This window comes from Vicia villosa, unplaced genomic scaffold (assembly GCF_029867415.1).
Source record: "Vicia villosa cultivar HV-30 ecotype Madison, WI unplaced genomic scaffold, Vvil1.0 ctg.005573F_1_1, whole genome shotgun sequence".
NCBI classification, from domain to species: Eukaryota; Viridiplantae; Streptophyta; class Magnoliopsida; order Fabales; family Fabaceae; genus Vicia; species Vicia villosa.
In genome coordinates, this window is record NW_026706647.1 from 75,620 (window position 1) to 95,205 (window position 19,586).

General features: G+C 37.1%; 1 protein-coding gene across 1 annotated transcript; it reads left to right on the forward strand.

Moving 5' to 3' along the window:
- The first annotated feature begins 2,741 nt into the window (after positions 1-2,741).
- LOC131642671 (uncharacterized) lies at positions 2,742-4,634 on the forward strand. The gene is made up of 2 exons (XM_058912889.1): positions 2,742-3,055; positions 4,580-4,634. The coding sequence occupies exons 1-2, from the start codon at positions 2,742-2,744 to the stop codon at positions 4,632-4,634; spliced, it is 369 nt and encodes a 122-aa protein (XP_058768872.1).
- The last annotated feature ends 14,952 nt before the right edge of the window (positions 4,635-19,586 follow it).

Here is a 19,586-nt window from a genome sequence, read left to right on the forward strand (position 1 = left end):
TATTCTAATTTTTCATTAAGAGATTAATGATATGAATTTCATTTAGTTGAGATGGAACCAAGGGGCATTATGGTAAATAAAGTTTAGTTGGGGGATACTATGGTCTTTACCTTTTTGCTCAAGAGAAGTCTTTCCTTTTGGTTCTTACGTCGGACTCCAATGATAAGAAGAGTGTATCGGAGATTCCAGTTGTGTGCGAATTTTCCGATGTATTTCCCGATGATGTTACTTCTCTTCCGCCGGAAAGGGAAGTTGAATTCTCTATTGATCTTGTTCCGGGTACCGCTCCAGTTTCTATTGCCCCTTATAGGATGTCTCCTGCAGAGCTAAGGGAATTGAAGAGTCAGCTGGAAGAGTTGTTGGCGAAACACTTCATTCGTCCTAGTGTTTCTCCATGGGGAGCTCCAGTTTTGTTAGTGAAGAAGAAGGATGGTAGTATGCGTTTGTGCATCGACTATCATCAGCTGAACAAGGTAACCATAAAGAACAAGTACCCTCTACCGCGAATTGATGACCTTCTGGATCAATTGAAAGGAGCCTGCGTGTTCTCGAAGATTGACCTCAGGTCGGGATATCATCAGATTCGGGTTAAGAGTTCAGATGTATCGAAGACTGCTTTTAGGACGAGATACGGTCATTATGAGTTCTTGGTTATGCCATTCGGGGTAACCAATGCTCCTACTGTCTTTATGGATTACATGAACCGGGTGTTCCAACCATATTTGGATCAGTTCGTGGTAATTTTCATAGATGACATCTTGATCTACTCTCGGACTATTGAAGAGCACATGGAGCATTTGAAGATTGTGTTGTCAGTTCTTAGAGAAAAGCAGTTGTTTGCAAAGTTTAGCAAATGTGAGTTCTGGATGTCTGAAGTCAAGTTTCTTGGACATGTCATATCTGGCGGCGGCGTAGCTGTAGATCCTTCAAAGGTAGAAGCAGTGATAAATTGGGAACGACCCAAGAGTGCAACTGAGGTCCGTAGTTTCCTAGGCTTGGCAGGTTACTATCGGAGGTTCATTATGGGATTTTCCAAATTGGCATTACCTTTGACCAGACTTACAAGGAAGGAAGTCTCATTCGAATGGAATTCTGAATGTGAGAAGAGTTTTCAGAAACTCAAGGAGAAACTGACTACAGCTCCAGTGTTGGTGATCCCTGATCCAAACCGATCCTATGAAGTGTTTTGCGATGCTTCTAAGAAAGGTTTGGGTGGAGTGTTGATGCAAAATGGACAGGTTGTAGCTTATGCATCTAGACAGTTGAGATCTCATGAAGAGAATTATCCTACTCATGACCTTGAACTCGCTGCAATTGTGTTCGCGCTCAAGGTTTGGCGACATTATTTGTATGGAGTTCACTTTGAGATGTTTAGTGATCACAAGAGTTTGAAGTACCTCTTTGATCAGAAGGAACTTAACATGCGTCAAAGGAGATGGATGGAGTACTTGAAGGACTTTGACTTTGATTTGAAGTACCATCCCGGTAAAGCTAATAAGGTAGCAGATGCCTTGAGTAGAAAGGAGATTAAGGTTGCAGAGCTGATGATGTTAGAATTTGGCCTTATGGAGAAGTTTAGAAATTTGGATCTGCAATTTGAATGGGCACCAACGGGTGTATTGATTAGTAACTTGTGTATTGAGAATGAGTTGAGGGAAAGGATCCGTCAAGCACAGTGGGGTGATGTGGAATTGCAGGCTAAAGCAAACCTTCCAGAATTCGCTCGTACATCTGATGGACTAATTCTTTTTGGACGAAGGATGTGTGTGCCAAATGATGCGGAGTTAAGGAGGTTAATTCTGGACGAGGCTCACAAGAGAAAATTCACCATCCATCCCGGATCTACCAAGATGTATCAAGACTTAAAAGGGAATTTTTGGTGGCCTGGTATGAAGAGAGATGTGGCTGATTATGTAGAGCAGTGCGTGATTTGCCAACAAGTGAAGATAGAGCACCAGAGGCCCGGGGGTATGTTGCAACCATTGGATATTCCTGTTTAGAAATGGGACAGTATATCCATGGACTTCATTGTGGGACTACCTCGAGCCTTAGGTGGCCATGACTCTATATGGGTGATAGTGGACCGTTTTACTAAGTCCGCGCATTTCTTACCGGTTAAGACAACTCACAAGGTTTCTCACCTTGCGAGGCTTTTTGTTGTAGAAATTGTAAGATTGCACGGTGTACCTTCTAGCATTGTGTCGGATAGAGATCCGAAGTTCACCTCCCGATTTTGGAAAGCTTTTCATCAAGAGATGGGTACAGATCTGAATTTGAGCACTTCTAACCACCCTCAGACAGATGGACAAACAGAAAGGACTATTCAAACCATTGAGGATATGCTAAGGGCATGTATCTTAGAAATTGGTGGAAGTTGGAAAGATAACTTACCTTTGATAGAATTTGCGTATAACAACAGTTATCATGCGAGTATCGGTATGGCCCCATACGAAGCCTTGTATGGAAGGAAGTGTCGATCACCGTTGTGTTGGTCTGAAGTTGGCTAGAAGGGAATTCTTGGGCCGGAGATAATTCAAGAAACCACGGAGAAGGTTAAGATGACTCGAGATAAGATGAAACAAGCTCAAGATCGACAGAAGAGTTATGCGGACAAACGAAGGAGACCGTTAGAGTTTGATGTGGGAGATCATGTGTTTTTGAAGGTGACTCCGAGGTTGAGGTTGAAAGGACCGTTTAAGACGCGCAAACTTAGCCCGATATACGTAGGACCTTATCAGATCATGAGACGGATAGGTGAAGTCGCATACCAGTTAGCGTTGCCTCCTTCACTATCCGGGCTGCATGACGTTTTCCATGTGTCTCAGTTACGGAAGTTTGTGCCGGATTCATTTCATCCTATCCTATCGAATACAATTGAAGTTGAACCAGATCTTTCTTTTCAACCGAAACCTTGTCGTATCTTGGAGTATGCTAGCAAGTCGTTGAGAAGCAAAGAGATACCTCTTGTGAAGGTGTTGTGGGAAGAGTCGCGTCCTGACGAAGCAACTTGGGAGCTCAAGTCAGAGATGCGGGAGTTGTATCCTCACTTATTCTGGTAAGTTTTCGAATTCGAGGACGAATTCTACTTAAGGGGGGGAGAATGTAATATTCTAATTTTGCATTAAGAGATTAATGATATGAATTTCATTTAGTTGAGATGGAACCAAGGGGCATTATGGTAAATAAAGTTTAGTTGGGGGATACTATGGTCTTTGCACTTTATCTAAGTCTTAGGGATTGTTTGGTTTTGGGACAATTCTGATTTTTAGAAGCTAAAAACAGAATTTTGGAGAAAGAAGAGGAAGGAAACGTGAAAAGCAAGAGGAAGGAGAAGGAGGCCCATAACACAACTTGATCATCAACCTTGCATGTTTAGAAGATCATCATCTCAGCTCTAATCCATCTTCAAGCAACCTGATAGCAGCTTCTTCTCTTCTGATTTCAGGTGAGTCTCATAGATAGAGACCATGTGGAATATTTGAGGGTTTATGCTAACTTTGGGGATTAAGGGTTTTGTGAGTAAATGCTTTTGATCCTCATTATTTTGCATGTGTTAGATCATATTGGTAGCAATAATTCGTTTACATATTGTTTCTATGTCTCATTTTCGTTTAAGAATGGATGCATGTTGAAATTTGGGGCTTGGGGACCCCAAATACGTTTCTGCATTTTTGCTGTTTTGCAGAGTTCGCTGCAGCGAACTTTCATTCGCTGTAGCGAATGATTCGCTGTAGCGAACTGTGTAGCGAATAAACCTGGGAGCTGAATTAATTCATTCGCTGTAGCGAACTTTCCTTCGCTGTAGCGAATCGGGGCTTCGCTGGAGTTCGCTGTAGCGAACTGACCTGGGTTTGAAGAAGTTTAGCTTCTGTTTGAGTTCGCTGTAGCGAACAGAAGTTCGCTGTAGCGAACTAGTCTGATGCAGAATTGATATTTCCCCATTTGAGTGCAGCTTCGTTTTGTATCGAAATCGAAGGCCTCTTATGACTTATATGGCATTCTAACGTGTGTTTTAATTATATAAGACCATGATATGACTGAAATCCCTTGGATATGTTTGTATGTTGGGAAATACAAATTGTGTGGATTATATTGTGGCATTATTATTTTATGATTTCGTTTGTTCCGGTTGAGCATTCGAATGTGATTGCTTGTGTGATGGCTTATACCGTGCTGTGTGATCTCGGTGTTTTGTGTATGCTTGAATCGGAGTAAGCTTAAGCTACTAGGTGGTAAGTTCTGTTTATGGACTTAGTTCCATCATTACCGTTGCGATGTGCTTGTGAGGGCCTACGAGGGGTATCCCACTCGACGTTAACTCATCTGCGTTCTCGGTATGTTTTGCACACCTGGGCTACCATTGCGATATGCTTGTGAGGGCCTGCGGGGCGTATCCCACTCGATGTTAACATATCGGCGTGCTTGGTATGGTGGAAAAGTAATGCCACGTAGGTAATATTACTTCCGATTCACCTCTAGTGATGCCATGTAGGCAAGATCACTAGGCTTTCGCCCGGTGGGCTCGTATTGTCAAGATGGCGTATTTGCACTCGATGTTAACTCATCTGCGTATGGACAGTGATGGGGTCGGACGCCATTTAGGCAATGTCACGGCTGTAACTCATCTCGGATGATTTCAATTTAGGAGGAGTATCCGATTAGTCTTGCGATGTGCTTGTGCAAGTCTCTTGATGCGATGTACGGGTGTAACCCACCGAGGGTGTGGTTGGGCAGCCTAGGTAGACAAGCAGATTCTACTCCTGGATTCCTCGTACATGGGTACGGGTCTGCATACTTGTTGTGGCGGCGTTGAGCCTGTTGTTGTTGATGCCTCCTTGGATAGTTATGGGACTTCCATTGGTGGTGTACCCTTGATTGTATTTGTACCTGGCCGTGAGGTAACCCGGATCCTCGGTGGATCCGTTAATTGCATGTTCCCTGTAGAACTGAGTGAACCCGTAGGATAGGGAGACTCACTGAGGTTTAGTAATCTCACCCCATTCCAATTATTATTTTCAGGTGGTTCGAGGCAGGATCGAGGCAAGGGTAAGATGACTTAGCTTCGAGTTGATGTTTCTTGGCGATGCATGGCGTTGTAGTCTATGATCTTTTGTATCTCCATCTTTTGTACTATGGATATGTATTTGTACCAGTTGGAACTCTTGTATTTTGGCCATGACATTTTGGGCTTTTGTACTTGTACTTATACATTATCTATTCCGCTGCTTATGTTTATGATTTTTTTCGAGTACCATTTTAATGCCATATACGTATATCCTAGGCAATGTATGTATGGGGTGTTACATGCCGGTAGTGCTAGTGCAGATGATGTGATGTTTAGGAGTAAATTGAATTATTTATTGACGTGTATCAACATAACTACTAATTTTTATATAAAATATTTACACATTTTTGTAACAAAAAATTTCACTGAGTTATTCTAAAAATATTTTCAATAATTTTTCATAAAATACATATTTTTTCAGTTATTTTTTTTACTCTAATAATATATATTTATATTACTAAACATAAAGAGGAATTAAAGAAAAATAACATTCCGTAATCGAGATTCGAACCCAGATTCTTCAGAATGTTAGAATTGATGGCAGTGCTACTGCTGATTATGTCATATTTAGGGGTAAACTTTTTTTTATACCGTTGTATACCAGCCTAACAACCAATTCTTATATAATTTTTTTACACATTTTTGTTACAAAATATTTCACCACAAGGTTATTCTAATATTCCTTTAAAACAACTTTAGTAAACTATGAATTAAAACATTTTATTTTTTTACTATCAAAATTTATATAATTGATTTAAGTGCAAAAATATTAAAGTAGTCTTTTTTTTATAAAAAATTGAGATTTTTTTTAATTATTTGATTTTGACAATATTTTACTTTATTAATATATATGTATATTACTTAATATAAAAACTAATATTTTAATTTTTTTATATAAATGCTTAGTTATATTAGACCAAATGATAATAATAGTGTAACTAATTTATAAATGTTAACGATTTAATTAGATGCGCGTTTAGCTTATACATAGAAATAAAGAGGAATTCAAAAAAATAGCATTCCGCATAAGGAACTTGAACCCGAATTCTAAAACATGCTAGAATTGTCGCTAGCGCTACAACGGATGATGTGATATTTATGTATAAATTGTTTTATATATTGTTGCCTAACAACACAAAAACCAATTTATATTTAAAGAAGAATTTTAACAAAATAACGTTCCACTGCCTAGATTCGAAAAGGAATTCTTGAACATGTTAGAATTGTCTACTGCTAATGTGGATGATGTGGTATTTAGGTGTAAATTGTTATATATATCCCTGTTGTTAATTAAATTAGACGAGGGTTTAGCTAATACATAGAAATAAAGAGGAATTAAAAAAAATAGCTTTCCGCAGCCGGGATTCGAACCCTAATTCTTGGATACGTAAGAATTGCCGGTAGTGCTACTGCAGATGATATGATGTTTAGGAGTAAATTGAATTATTTATTGACGTCTATCAACATAACTACAACTTTTTATATAAAATATTTACACATTTTTGTTACAAAAAATTTCACCGAGTTATTCTAAAAAGATTTTCAATAATTTTTCATAAAATATATATTTTTTCAATTATTTTTTTTACTCTAATAATATATATTTATATTACTAAACATAAAGAGGAATTAAAGAAAAATAACATTCCGTAATCGAGATACAAACCCAGATTCTTCAGAATGTTAGAATTGACGGCAGTGCTACTGCTGATTATGTCATATTTAGGGGTAAATTGTTTTTTATACCACTGTATATCAGCCTAACAACCAATTTTTATATAATTTTTTTACACATTTTTGTTACAAAATATTTCACCACAAGGTTATTCTAATATTCCTTTAAAACAACTTTAGTAAAATATGAATTAAAACATTTTATTTTTTTACTATCAAAATTTATATAATTGATTTAAGTGCAAAAATATTTAAGTAGTTTTTTTTTTACAAAAAATTGAGATTTTTTTTAATTATTTGGTTTTGACAATATTTTACTTTATTAATATATATGTATATTACTTAATATAAAAACTAATATTTTATTTTTTTTTATATAAATGCTTAGTTATATTAGACCAAATGATAATAATAGTGTAACTAATTTATAAATGTTAACGATTTAATTAGATGCGCGTTTAGCTTATACATAGAAATAAAGAGGAATTCAAAAAAATAGCATTCCGCATAAGGTACTTGAACCCAAATTCTAAAACATGTTAGAATTGTCGCTAGCGCTACAACGGATGATGTGATATTTATGTATAAATTGTTTTATATATTGTTGCGTAACAACACAAAAACCAATTTATATATAAAGAAGAATTTTAACAAAATAACGTTCCGCTGCCTAGATTCGAAAAAGAATTCTTGAACATGTTAGAATTGTCGGTACTGCTAATGTGGATGATGTAATATTTATGTGTAAATTGTTATACATATCCCTGTTGTTAATTAAATTAGACGAGCGTTTAGCTAATACATAGAAATAAAGAGGAATTAAAAAAAATAGCTTTCCGCAGCCGGGATTCGAACCCGGATTCTTATGTAAGAACTGCCGTGTAATATTCTAATTTTTCATTAAGAGATTAATGATATGAATTTCATTTAGTTGAGATGGAACCAAGGGGCATTATGGTAAATAAAGTTTAGTTGGGGGATACTATGGTCTTTACCTTTTTGCTCAAGAGAAGTCTTTCCTTTTGGTTCTTACGTCGGACTCCAATGATAAGAAGAGTGTATCGGAGATTCCAGTTGTGTGCGAATTTTCCGATGTATTTCCCGATGATGTTACTTCTCTTCCGCCGGAAAGGGAAGTTGAATTCTCTATTGATCTTGTTCCGGGTACCGCTCCAGTTTCTATTGCCCCTTATAGGATGTCTCCTGCAGAGCTAAGGGAATTGAAGAGTCAGCTGGAAGAGTTGTTGGCGAAACACTTCATTCGTCCTAGTGTTTCTCCATGGGGAGCTCCAGTTTTGTTAGTGAAGAAGAAGGATGGTAGTATGCGTTTGTGCATCGACTATCATCAGCTGAACAAGGTAACCATAAAGAACAAGTACCCTCTACCGCGAATTGATGACCTTCTGGATCAATTGAAAGGAGCCTGCGTGTTCTCGAAGATTGACCTCAGGTCGGGATATCATCAGATTCGGGTTAAGAGTTCAGATGTATCGAAGACTGCTTTTAGGACGAGATACGGTCATTATGAGTTCTTGGTTATGCCATTCGGGGTAACCAATGCTCCTATTGTCTTTATGGATTACATGAACCGGGTGTTCCAACCATATTTGGATCAGTTCGTAGTAATTTTCATAGATGACATCTTGATCTACTCTCGGACTATTGAAGAGCACATGGAGCATTTGAAGATTGTGTTGTCAGTTCTTAGAGAAAAGCAGTTGTTTGCAAAGTTTAGCAAATGTGAGTTCTGGATGTCTGAAGTCAAGTTTCTTGGACATGTCATATCTGGCGGCGGCGTAGCTGTAGATCCTTCAAAGGTAGAAGCAGTGATAAATTGGGAACGACCCAAGAGTGCAACTGAGGTCCGTAGTTTCCTAGGCTTGGCAGGTTACTATCGGAGGTTCATTATGGGATTTTCCAAATTGGCATTACCTTTGACCAGACTTACAAGGAAGGAAGTCTCATTCGAATGGAATTCTGAATGTGAGAAGAGTTTTCAGAAACTCAAGGAGAAACTGACTACAGCTCCAGTGTTGGTGATCCCTGATCCAAACCGATCCTATGAAGTGTTTTGCGATGCTTCTAAGAAAGGTTTGGGTGGAGTGTTGATGCAAAATGGACAGGTTGTAGCTTATGCATCTAGACAGTTGAGATCTCATGAAGAGAATTATCCTACTCATGACCTTGAACTCGCTGCAATTGTGTTCGCGCTCAAGGTTTGGCGACATTATTTGTATGGAGTTCACTTTGAGATGTTTAGTGATCACAAGAGTTTGAAGTACCTCTTTGATCAGAAGGAACTTAACATGCGTCAAAGGAGATGGATGGAGTACTTGAAGGACTTTGACTTTGATTTGAAGTACCATCCCGGTAAAGCTAATAAGGTAGCAGATGCCTTGAGTAGAAAGGAGATTAAGGTTGCAGAGCTGATGATGTTAGAATTTGGCCTTATGGAGAAGTTTAGAAATTTGGATCTGCAATTTGAATGGGCACCAACGGGTGTATTGATTAGTAACTTGTGTATTGAGAATGAGTTGAGGGAAAGGATCCGTCAAGCACAGTGGGGTGATGTGGAATTGCAGGCTAAAGCAAACCTTCCAGAATTCGCTCGTACATCTGATGGACTAATTCTTTTTGGACGAAGGATGTGTGTGCCAAATGATGCGGAGTTAAGGAGGTTAATTCTGGACGAGGCTCACAAGAGAAAATTCACCATCCATCCCGGATCTACCAAGATGTATCAAGACTTAAAAGGGAATTTTTGGTGGCCTGGTATGAAGAGAGATGTGGCTGATTATGTAGAGCAGTGCGTGATTTGCCAACAAGTGAAGATAGAGCACCAGAGGCCCGGGGGTATGTTGCAACCATTGGATATTCCTGTTTGGAAATGGGACAGTATATCCATGGACTTCATTGTGGGACTACCTCGAGCCTTAGGTGGCCATGACTCTATATGGGTGATAGTGGACCGTTTTACTAAGTCCGCGCATTTCTTACCGGTTAAGACAACTCACAAGGTTTCTCACCTTGCGAGGCTTTTTGTTGTAGAAATTGTAAGATTGCACGGTGTACCTTCTAGCATTGTGTCGGATAGAGATCCGAAGTTCACCTCCCGATTTTGGAAAGCTTTTCATCAAGAGATGGGTACAGATCTGAATTTGAGCACTTCTAACCACCCTCAGACAGATGGACAAACAGAAAGGACTATTCAAACCATTGAGGATATGCTAAGGGCATGTATCTTAGAAATTGGTGGAAGTTGGAAAGATAACTTACCTTTGATAGAATTTGCGTATAACAACAGTTATCATGCGAGTATCGGTATGGCCCCATACGAAGCCTTGTATGGAAGGAAGTGTCGATCACCGTTGTGTTGGTCTGAAGTTGGCTAGAAGGGAATTCTTGGGCCGGAGATAATTCAAGAAACCACGGAGAAGGTTAAGATGACTCGAGATAAGATGAAACAAGCTCAAGATCGGCAGAAGAGTTATGCGGACAAACGAAGGAGACCGTTAGAGTTTGATGTGGGAGATCATGTGTTTTTGAAGGTGACTCCGAGGTTGAGGTTGAAAGGACCGTTTAAGACGCGCAAACTTAGCCCGATATACGTAGGACCTTATCAGATCATGAGACGGATAGGTGAAGTCGCATACCAGTTAGCGTTGCCTCCTTCACTATCCGGGCTGCATGACGTTTTCCATGTGTCTCAGTTGCGGAAGTTTGTGCCGGATTCATTTCATCCTATCCTATCGAATACAATTGAAGTTGAACCAGATCTTTCTTTTTAACCGAAACCTTGTCGTATCTTGGAGTATGCTAGCAAGTCGTTGAGAAGCAAAGAGATACCTCTTGTGAAGGTGTTGTGGGAAGAGTCGCGTCCTGACGAAGCAACTTGGGAGCTCAAGTCAGAGATGCGGGAGTTGTATCCTCACTTATTCTGGTAAGTTTTCGAATTCGAGGACGAATTCTATTTAAGGGGGGGAGAATGTAATATTCTAATTTTGCATTAAGAGATTAATGATATGAATTTCATTTAGTTGAGATGGAACCAAGGGGCATTATGGTAAATAAAGTTTAGTTGGGGGATACTATGGTCTTTGCACTTTATCTAAGTCTTAGGGATTGTTTGGTTTTGGGACAATTCTGATTTTTAGAAGCTAAAAACAGAATTTTGGAGAAAGAAGAGGAAGGAAACGTGAAAAGCAAGAGGAAGGAGAAGGAGGCCCATAACACAACTTCATCATCAACCTTGCATGTTTAGAAGATCATCATCTCAGCTCTAATCCATCTTCAAGCAACCTGATAGCAGCTTCTTCTCTTCTGATTTCAGGTGAGTCTCATAGATAGAGACCATGTGGAATATTTGAGGGTTTATGCTAACTTTGGGGATTAAGGGTTTTGTGAGTAAATGCTTTTGATCCTCATTATTTTGCATGTGTTAGATCATATTGGTAGCAATAATTCGTTTACATATTGTTTCTATGTCTCATTTTCGTTTAAGAATGGATGCATGTTGAAATTTGGGGCTTGGGGACCCCAAATACGTTTCTGTATTTTTGCTGTTTTGCAGAGTTCGCTGCAGCGAACTTTCATTCGCTGTAGCGAATGATTCGCTGTAGCGAACTGTGTAGCGAATAAACCTGGGAGCTGAATTAATTCATTCGCTGTAGCGAACTTTCCTTCGCTGTAGCGAATCGGGGCTTCGCTGGAGTTCGCTGTAGCGAACTGACCTGGGTTTGAAGAAGTTTAGCTTCTGTTTGAGTTCGCTGTAGCGAACAGAAGTTCGCTGTAGCGAACTAGTCTGATGCAGAATTGATATTTCCCCATTTGAGTGCAGCTTCGTTTTGTATCGAAATCGAAGGCCTCTTATGACTTATATGGCATTCTAACGTGTGTTTTAATTATATAAGACCATGATATGACTGAAATCCCTTGGATATGTTTGTATGTTGGGAAATACAAATTGTGTGGATTATATTGTGGCATTATTATTTTATGATTTCGTTTGTTCCGGTTGAGCATTCGAATGTGATTGCTTGTGTGATGGCTTATACCGTGCTGTGTGATCTCGGTGTTTTGTGTATGCTTGAATCGGAGTAAGCTTAAGCTACTAGGTGGTAAGTTCTGTTTATGGACTTAGTTCCATCATTACCGTTGCGATGTGCTTGTGAGGGCCTACGAGGGGTATCCCACTCGACGTTAACTCATCTGCGTTCTCGGTATGTTTTGCACACCTGGGCTACCATTGCGATATGCTTGTGAGGGCCTGCGGGGCGTATCCCACTCGATGTTAACATATCGGCGTGCTTGGTATGGTGGAAAAGTAATGCCACGTAGGTAATATTACTTCCGATTCACCTCTAGTGATGCCATGTAGGCAAGATCACTAGGCTTTCGCCCGGTGGGCTCGTATTGTCAAGATGGCGTATTTGCACTCGATGTTAACTCATCTGCGTATGGACAGTGATGGGGTCGGACGCCATTTAGGCAATGTCACGGCTGTAACTCATCTCGGATGATTTCAATTTAGGAGGAGTATCCGATTAGTCTTGCGATGTGCTTGTGCAAGTCTCTTGATGCGATGTACGGGTGTAACCCACCGAGGGTGTGGTTGGGCAGCCTAGGTAGACAAGCAGATTCTACTCCTGGATTCCTCGTACATGGGTACGGGTCTGCATACTTGTTGTGGCGGCGTTGAGCCTGTTGTTGTTGATGCCTCCTTGGATAGTTATGGGACTTCCATTGGTGGTGTACCCTTGATTGTATTTGTACCTGGCCGTGAGGTAACCCGGATCCTCGGTGGATCCGTTAATTGCATGTTCCCTGTAGAACTGAGTGAACCCGTAGGATAGGGAGACTCACTGAGGTTTAGTAATCTCACCCCATTCCAATTATTATTTTCAGGTGGTTCGAGGCAGGATCGAGGCAAGGGTAAGATGACTTAGCTTCGAGTTGATGTTTCTTGGCGATGCATGGCGTTGTAGTCTATGATCTTTTGTATCTCCATCTTTTGTACTATGGATATGTATTTGTACCAGTTGGAACTCTTGTATTTTGGCCATGACATTTTGGGCTTTTGTACTTGTACTTATACATTATCTATTCCGCTGCTTATGTTTATGATTTTTTTCGAGTACCATTTTAATGCCATATACGTATATCCTAGGCAATGTATGTATGGGGTGTTACATGCCGGTAGTGCTAGTGCAGATGATGTGATGTTTAGGAGTAAATTAAATTATTTATTGACGTGTATCAACATAACTACTAATTTTTATATAAAATATTTACACATTTTTGTTACAAAAAATTTCACCGAGTTATTCTAAAAATATTTTCAATAACTTTTCATAAAATATATATTTTTTCAGTTATTTTACTCTAATAATATATATTTATATTACTAAACATAAAGAGGAATTAAAGAAAAATAACATTCCGTAACCGAGATTCGAACCGAGATTCTTCAGAATGTTAGAATTGACGGCAGTGCTACTGCTGATTATGTCATATTTAGGGGTAAATTGTTTTTTAAACCGCTGTATATCAGCCTAACAACCAATTTTTATATAATTATTTTACACATTTTTGTTACAAAATATTTCACCACAAGGTTATTCTAATATTCCTTTAAAACAACTTTAGTAAAATATGAATTAAAACATTTTATTTTTTTACTATCAAAATTTATATAATTGATTTAAGTGCAAAAATATTTAAGTCGTTTTTTTTTTATAAACAATTGAGATTTTTTTTAATTATTTGGTTTTGACAATATTTTACTTTATTAATATATATGTATATTACTTAATATAAAAACTAATATTTTAATTTTTTTTATATAAATGCTTAGTTATATTAGACCAAATGATAATAATAGTGTAACTAATTTATAAATGTTAACGATTTAATTAGATGCGCGTTTAGCTTATACATAGAAATAAAGAGGAATTCAAAAAAATAGCATTCCGCATAAGGAACTTGAACCCGAATTCTAAAACATGTTAGAATTGTCGCTAGCGCTACAACGGATGATGTGATATTTATGTATAAATTGTTTTATATATTGTTGCGTAACAACACAAAAACCAATTTATATATAAAGAAGAATTTTAACAAAATAACGTTCCACTGCCTAGATTCGAAAAAGAATTCTTGAACATGTTAGAATTGTCGGTACTGCTAATGTGGATGATGTGATATTTACGTGTAAATTGTTATACATATCCCTGTTGTTAATTAAATTAGACGAGCATTTAGCTAACACATAGAAATAAAGAAAAATTAAAAAAAAATAGCTTTCCGCAGCCGGGATTCGAACCCGGATTCTTATGTAAGAATTGCCGGTAGTGCTAGTGCATATGATGTGATGTTTAGGAGTAAATTAAATTATTTATTGACGTGTATCAACATAACTACTAATTTTTATATAAAATATTTACACATTTTGGTTACAAAAAATTTCACCGAGTTATTCTAAAAATATTTTCAATAACTTTTCATAAAATATATATTTTTTCAGTTATTTTACTCTAATAATATATATTTATATTACTAAACATAAAGAGGAATTAAAGAAAAATAACATTCTGTAACCGAGATTCGAACCGAGATTCTTCAGAATGTTAGAATTGACGGCAGTGCTACTGCTGATTATGTCATATTTAGGGGTAAATTGTTTTTTATACCGCTGTATATCAGCCTAACAACCAATTTTATATAATTATTTTACACATTTTTGTTACAAAATATTTCACCACAAGGTTATTGTAATATTCCTTTAAAACAACTTTAGTAAAATATGAATTAAAACATTTTATTTTTTTACTATCAAAATTTATATAATTGATTTAAGTGCAAAAATATTTAAGTCGTTTTTTTTTTTTTATAAAAAATTGAGATTTTTTTTAATTATTTGGTTTTGACAATATTTTACTTTATTAATATATATGTATATTACTTAATATAAAAACTAATATTTTAATTTTTTTTATATAAATGCTTAGTTATATTAGACCAAATGATAATAATAGTGTAACTAATTTATAAATGTTAACGATTTAATTAGATGCGCGTTTAGCTTATACATAGAAATAAAGAGGAATTCAAAAAAATAGCATTCCGCATAAGGAACTTGAACCCGAATTCTAAAACATGTTAGAATTGTCGCTAGCGCTACAACGGATGATGTGATATTTATGTATAAATTGTTTTATATATTGTTGCGTAACAACACAAAAACCAATTTATATATAAAAAAGAATTTTAACAAAATAACGTTCCGCTGCCTTGAATCGAAAAGGAATTCTCGAACATGTTAGAATTGTCGGTACTGCTAATGTGGATGATGTGATATTTAGGTGTAAATTGTTATATATATCCCTGTTGTTAATTAAATTAGACGAACGTTTAGCTAATACATAGAAATAAAGAGGAATTAAAAAAAATAGCTTTCCGCAGCTGGGATTCGAACCCAGATTCTTGGATACGTAAGAATTGCCGGTAGTGCTACTGCAGATTGTCATACCCTAATTTTTGACCCCCCTGAGATGACATATCTTCAGGATTTTTCATCAAGTCAAAGCAAGTACCCAGAACAGCCTGACATTCAGTCGAGGGTGTTCAAAGACAAAAAAAAACTCAGGCAAAGGATCAATCAATAAAGGGATTAGTCTCTAATACAATCATGAGACTCAAGAGCTTCATTATTTCACCTATGATTGATTAGACACCCAGTCATCTAAACACAGAATTACTCAGATCCACAGACTAGGGTTTGGAGCCTATCAAGGACTAAAATCAGGGATCACCTTTGGGAAACCCTAAAAAGCCCCAGGGAACCATTCAAAGACATCAATCATCTCCAAATAACTCATATGACAAGATCCACTGGACATTACACCTCAATTCAAAGTCTACAGTCATCATTGTCCTCTGGTCGACAATTAGGGTTTTTGACCTAGTTCACCAAGATAGTTGACTTTTAATCAGGGCATGGATCCAAAACTCAAGACATGATTCAAGAATCTCTACTACCTCAATATAATCCATTTACATCATTCATTTGAGGAAAAGATCTTGTTTCTACACAAAAGCCCAACAATTCACTTTGTCAGGAAAAGTCAACTGTGTGGGATCATCATTGACTTTTAAGGTTTTTGGTCAAAAAATGACTTTCAAAGATCAATATCATCAATATATGGATGTCAAAGTCATTTGACCAAAGAAATTCAAAGAAATTCATCAAGGAGCAAAAAGTCGGGAATTAGGGTTTTTGAGGGCATGGTGAGAACTCAAAATTTCACCTACACAACTCAAAAAACTTCCAACATGAAAGTTGTAGATCTTGCAAAATAAAACAACATCTCACATAAGAACTTTTTGCAAAAGATCAACCATTTAAGGGTTTTGAAAATTTTGAAGTTTTAGGTCATAAACACTTAGAAAATTTGTGTTTTAACCTAGTTTTCATCCAACTTTGGGCTCATTTTTCACAAATTTCCCAAATGATTCTGAAGAAGACATAAACTAATGATTTGAAGTAGATCTTTAGGGCTTTCCAAATTGTGTTCAACCTTCTCCAAATTTAATTTGAGCTAAGAGATATGCTTGTTCAAAGTTGGCCTCATGAAGTAAAATTATAGGTCATGCATCATTTTTGAACTTTGAAATTTTGTGCACATGATCTCAATTATGGATGCTACACGACCCATAACATATCTGAAACAATGCCATGCATTCATTTTCACCATGCCATAAGAATTGAAGAAGATTCTAAAAATAAGAACATGTGATTATGTAATGATTACATTTGTGAATTTATGGCAAATTGATGAATCACCCAAGGAATCTTCTCACCAACCAATTAGAGCTTATTTCTGGCTCAGAATTGTCCCCTAAGATCAAGCAAAATCGAGGGCTAGGGGATTGATCAAATGGAATCAAAATTCTCATCATTGCACTTGGGATATTCTTTGAATTTCTTCATGGCTAAGAAACCAAAACTCTCCCACTAAGCAAGCTCACTCTCTCAATCAGTACTGAACCAATTGCCTATAAATAGAGGCCTCATTCTCATTCAAAAAACACACCAAAGCAACAGAATTCTTGCTTTCTCTTTTCTTTCTTCATACTTAGTTTTTTTCAAAGGTCCTTTGGCAAGAAGACTCGGATTCTTCAAACCAAAGCTCTCTCTTTGAAAATAAGTATTCAAACACATTGAGGGAGGCATTTGGAGGTGATCCAAACCTCTGGAACACTGCTGGGCGTGGAGAATCATCATCTCCACCTCTCATTTGGAGCACTTGCAGTTGGAGGACCACAGAACAATTCAGGAGGTTCCAAGCAAGGTTAGGCATCCAGGCACGTTCCTCAGGTCATAGTGAAGCTAACCATATGGCTGCAGCTCATCTGTAACTCGAGAATCATCACCCTCCATGTTCACTTGAAGCTGAAATCGAGGGAGGTCCATAGAGCAATTCAGGAGGATTCAAGCTCCAATAAGCATTCAGTTAGCATCATTGAGTCTCAGGGAAGCTATTGAGATCATTCATTCAAGCCTAGGTGCTCTCTATCATCCTCACGACCTCCATTTTCAGAGGTAAGTTTCTGAACCTCACCTCTTTAATTTAAGCACTCTTTGTGATAAAGCTCGATTCTATTTTGTTCAGCATCATCAGAGGATTAAAAACCCTCTATCATCATTCATTTATCTTTCAGTATAGTCATTTAATTTGATTTTCAAAATTTAGGGTTCTTCACGATTTCTGGTAAATTAGTTAGATGTAGTTAATATAAATAGATATTAGTTACATATTTAGATTCGTGAGGAAATTTGGAGTGAAATTCATCTTTACATCATCACGTTTGGTTGAGAAACGAGTAAGTTCAGAAATTCAAATTTGAAGAGCTTGAGGTTAAAGATGAAGATGGTGGGTGGCGCCATTTTTGAATTCTCAGGGGAGGGTTTAAAATATATTTAACTGAAAGCGTGTTTTTAACGAATACATCGTTTGCCCTAGTGGCCTCACATGCGCTCTTAGTCTCCTCATGCCTCAAGTCTGGGGTTCGAATCCCCCTCGCCCCAGACTTTTTGTTTCTTTTATTTTTCCATGATTAACCACTTGTTTGAAAATATAATGAACTGGATGTGTGACAATAACACCAAGCGCGCGTTGGCCCAGTGGTGTTATTTTGGGTAAGTGACTTGGAGGGCGTGAGTTCAATCCCTCTAGGTGACAAAACATTATTTTTTATCACTTATTTCCTTCAATTTTTTCACAACTTCACACAACTAATTAACCTATCAAACTAATTTATTTTCACTTCATTTTTCACACACTTGTCATTTAATACATCTATTTTGTGAATAATCAAAAAAATCATAAAATATTATTTATTTCATATATTTTTATTAGGTTTAAAATAGTATGTTTTAAGTGCTTTATTAAAAAACTTTAAATATATACATTCACTTTGTTTTAACCTAATCATTTTGTAAATAAAGTTTATGATAAAACCCTAATTGTTTAGGTCTTAATTAGGCATAGATCTTCATCTTTACCTTAATTAAGTTGACCTTTTTGTCAAATTTCAAAACTGTTTTCAATCTCCGAATAAATCAAATGATTAAGGTTTTCAAACAACAAAACCTTGTATCATTCCAAATCATTTTTCAAATTGCTTTTACACCAGTACTATAAAGTACTGGGCCTCTAATAGAGTGTAAGTCCCAAAAACCTTCTCTTCTTAGCCTGTTTTCAAAACTGTATTTTCAAAATCTTCTTTCTGTTTTCAAAACATTCTTCTGGTATTTGAAGGGCATTATTCCCGGTGAAACTCTTCAGATACCTATGTGACCTCTGTCCATCTTCACTTCTTCTGTTTTCAAAAACCCTTAACTGTTTATCAACTGTTATCAACAAAACAACAAAAATTACTGTCGAGGCTCTGTACATAATTCTTCAAAGGCCTCCACTCCATCCAGGTTAGGCTTTACAAGCTTTCAATTTACAGTCTTTATTTAAATTACTGTTAAATATAAATTGTGCATATATATTAGTTTAGAACTACGTTTGAGTATAAACCTTAGGACAGTTAAACTATATATATATTATAGGAATATGGCCTAGGATTGAGAATGTCTTCCCGGTGAAGGCTCTTTCCTAATTAGAGATCTGTAGTTCAAACCCCCAAGATGAATTATTCCCGGTGAAATATCTTGGCAAAAACCTTAGAATCCAAATAATAGGACACATCCACCCAAAGAGGAATTATTCCCGGTGAAACCTCTTACCCATTTGCTTAGAGCCAAAATAAGTTCAAAACCACATAGCTTTCTCTTGTGCTATAACAAGGACCCTCGATTAGCCTCCTCTTGGGCTTTGTACAAGGACCCACAGGCTTCTTAAAAGCATTTCCAGCTTCCTCTTGAGCTTGTATACAAGGACCCATCAGGTTTCTTATAAACATAGGAACAGGTCTTTAGTCACCTTTTAGCCTACCCTGGTGAGTTTCTTCCAATTTAAACCAGACTTTAAACAAGCTAAGTTTGTCTCAATTCTACATTGAGTACATTTTTTGGAATGAGAGACATGGACAGTCTCTGTCACCCTTATCTTCATCAATCTTCCTTAGCAGAGTCTAGGATCTATGTTTATTTTTTTTCCTCAGCATGAGTCAGCCTTCATCTTGGGCTTTAAACAAGAAGTCTCCATTAGATAATCTTTCTGCCATTCATTTCAATAAAAATCCCTGGAAAGGGTTAGCTTCCACACATTCCTTCATGTTAATAAAACCCCTGGAAAGGGTTAGCCTCCAAAGTCAATCATTCTATCATTTTCAACAA

What these genes read in the sequence shown, in the direction of transcription:
- LOC131642671 (XM_058912889.1), top strand. Translation starts at nt 2,742, where the DNA reads ATGAGACGGATAGGTGAAGTCGCATACCAGTTAGCGTTGCCTCCTTCA. An exon ending in TTGTATCCTCACTTATTCTG is followed by an intron (nt 3,056 to 4,579) that starts GTAAGTTTTCGA and finishes GCGTATGGACAG; the next exon opens with TGATGGGGTCGGACGCCATT.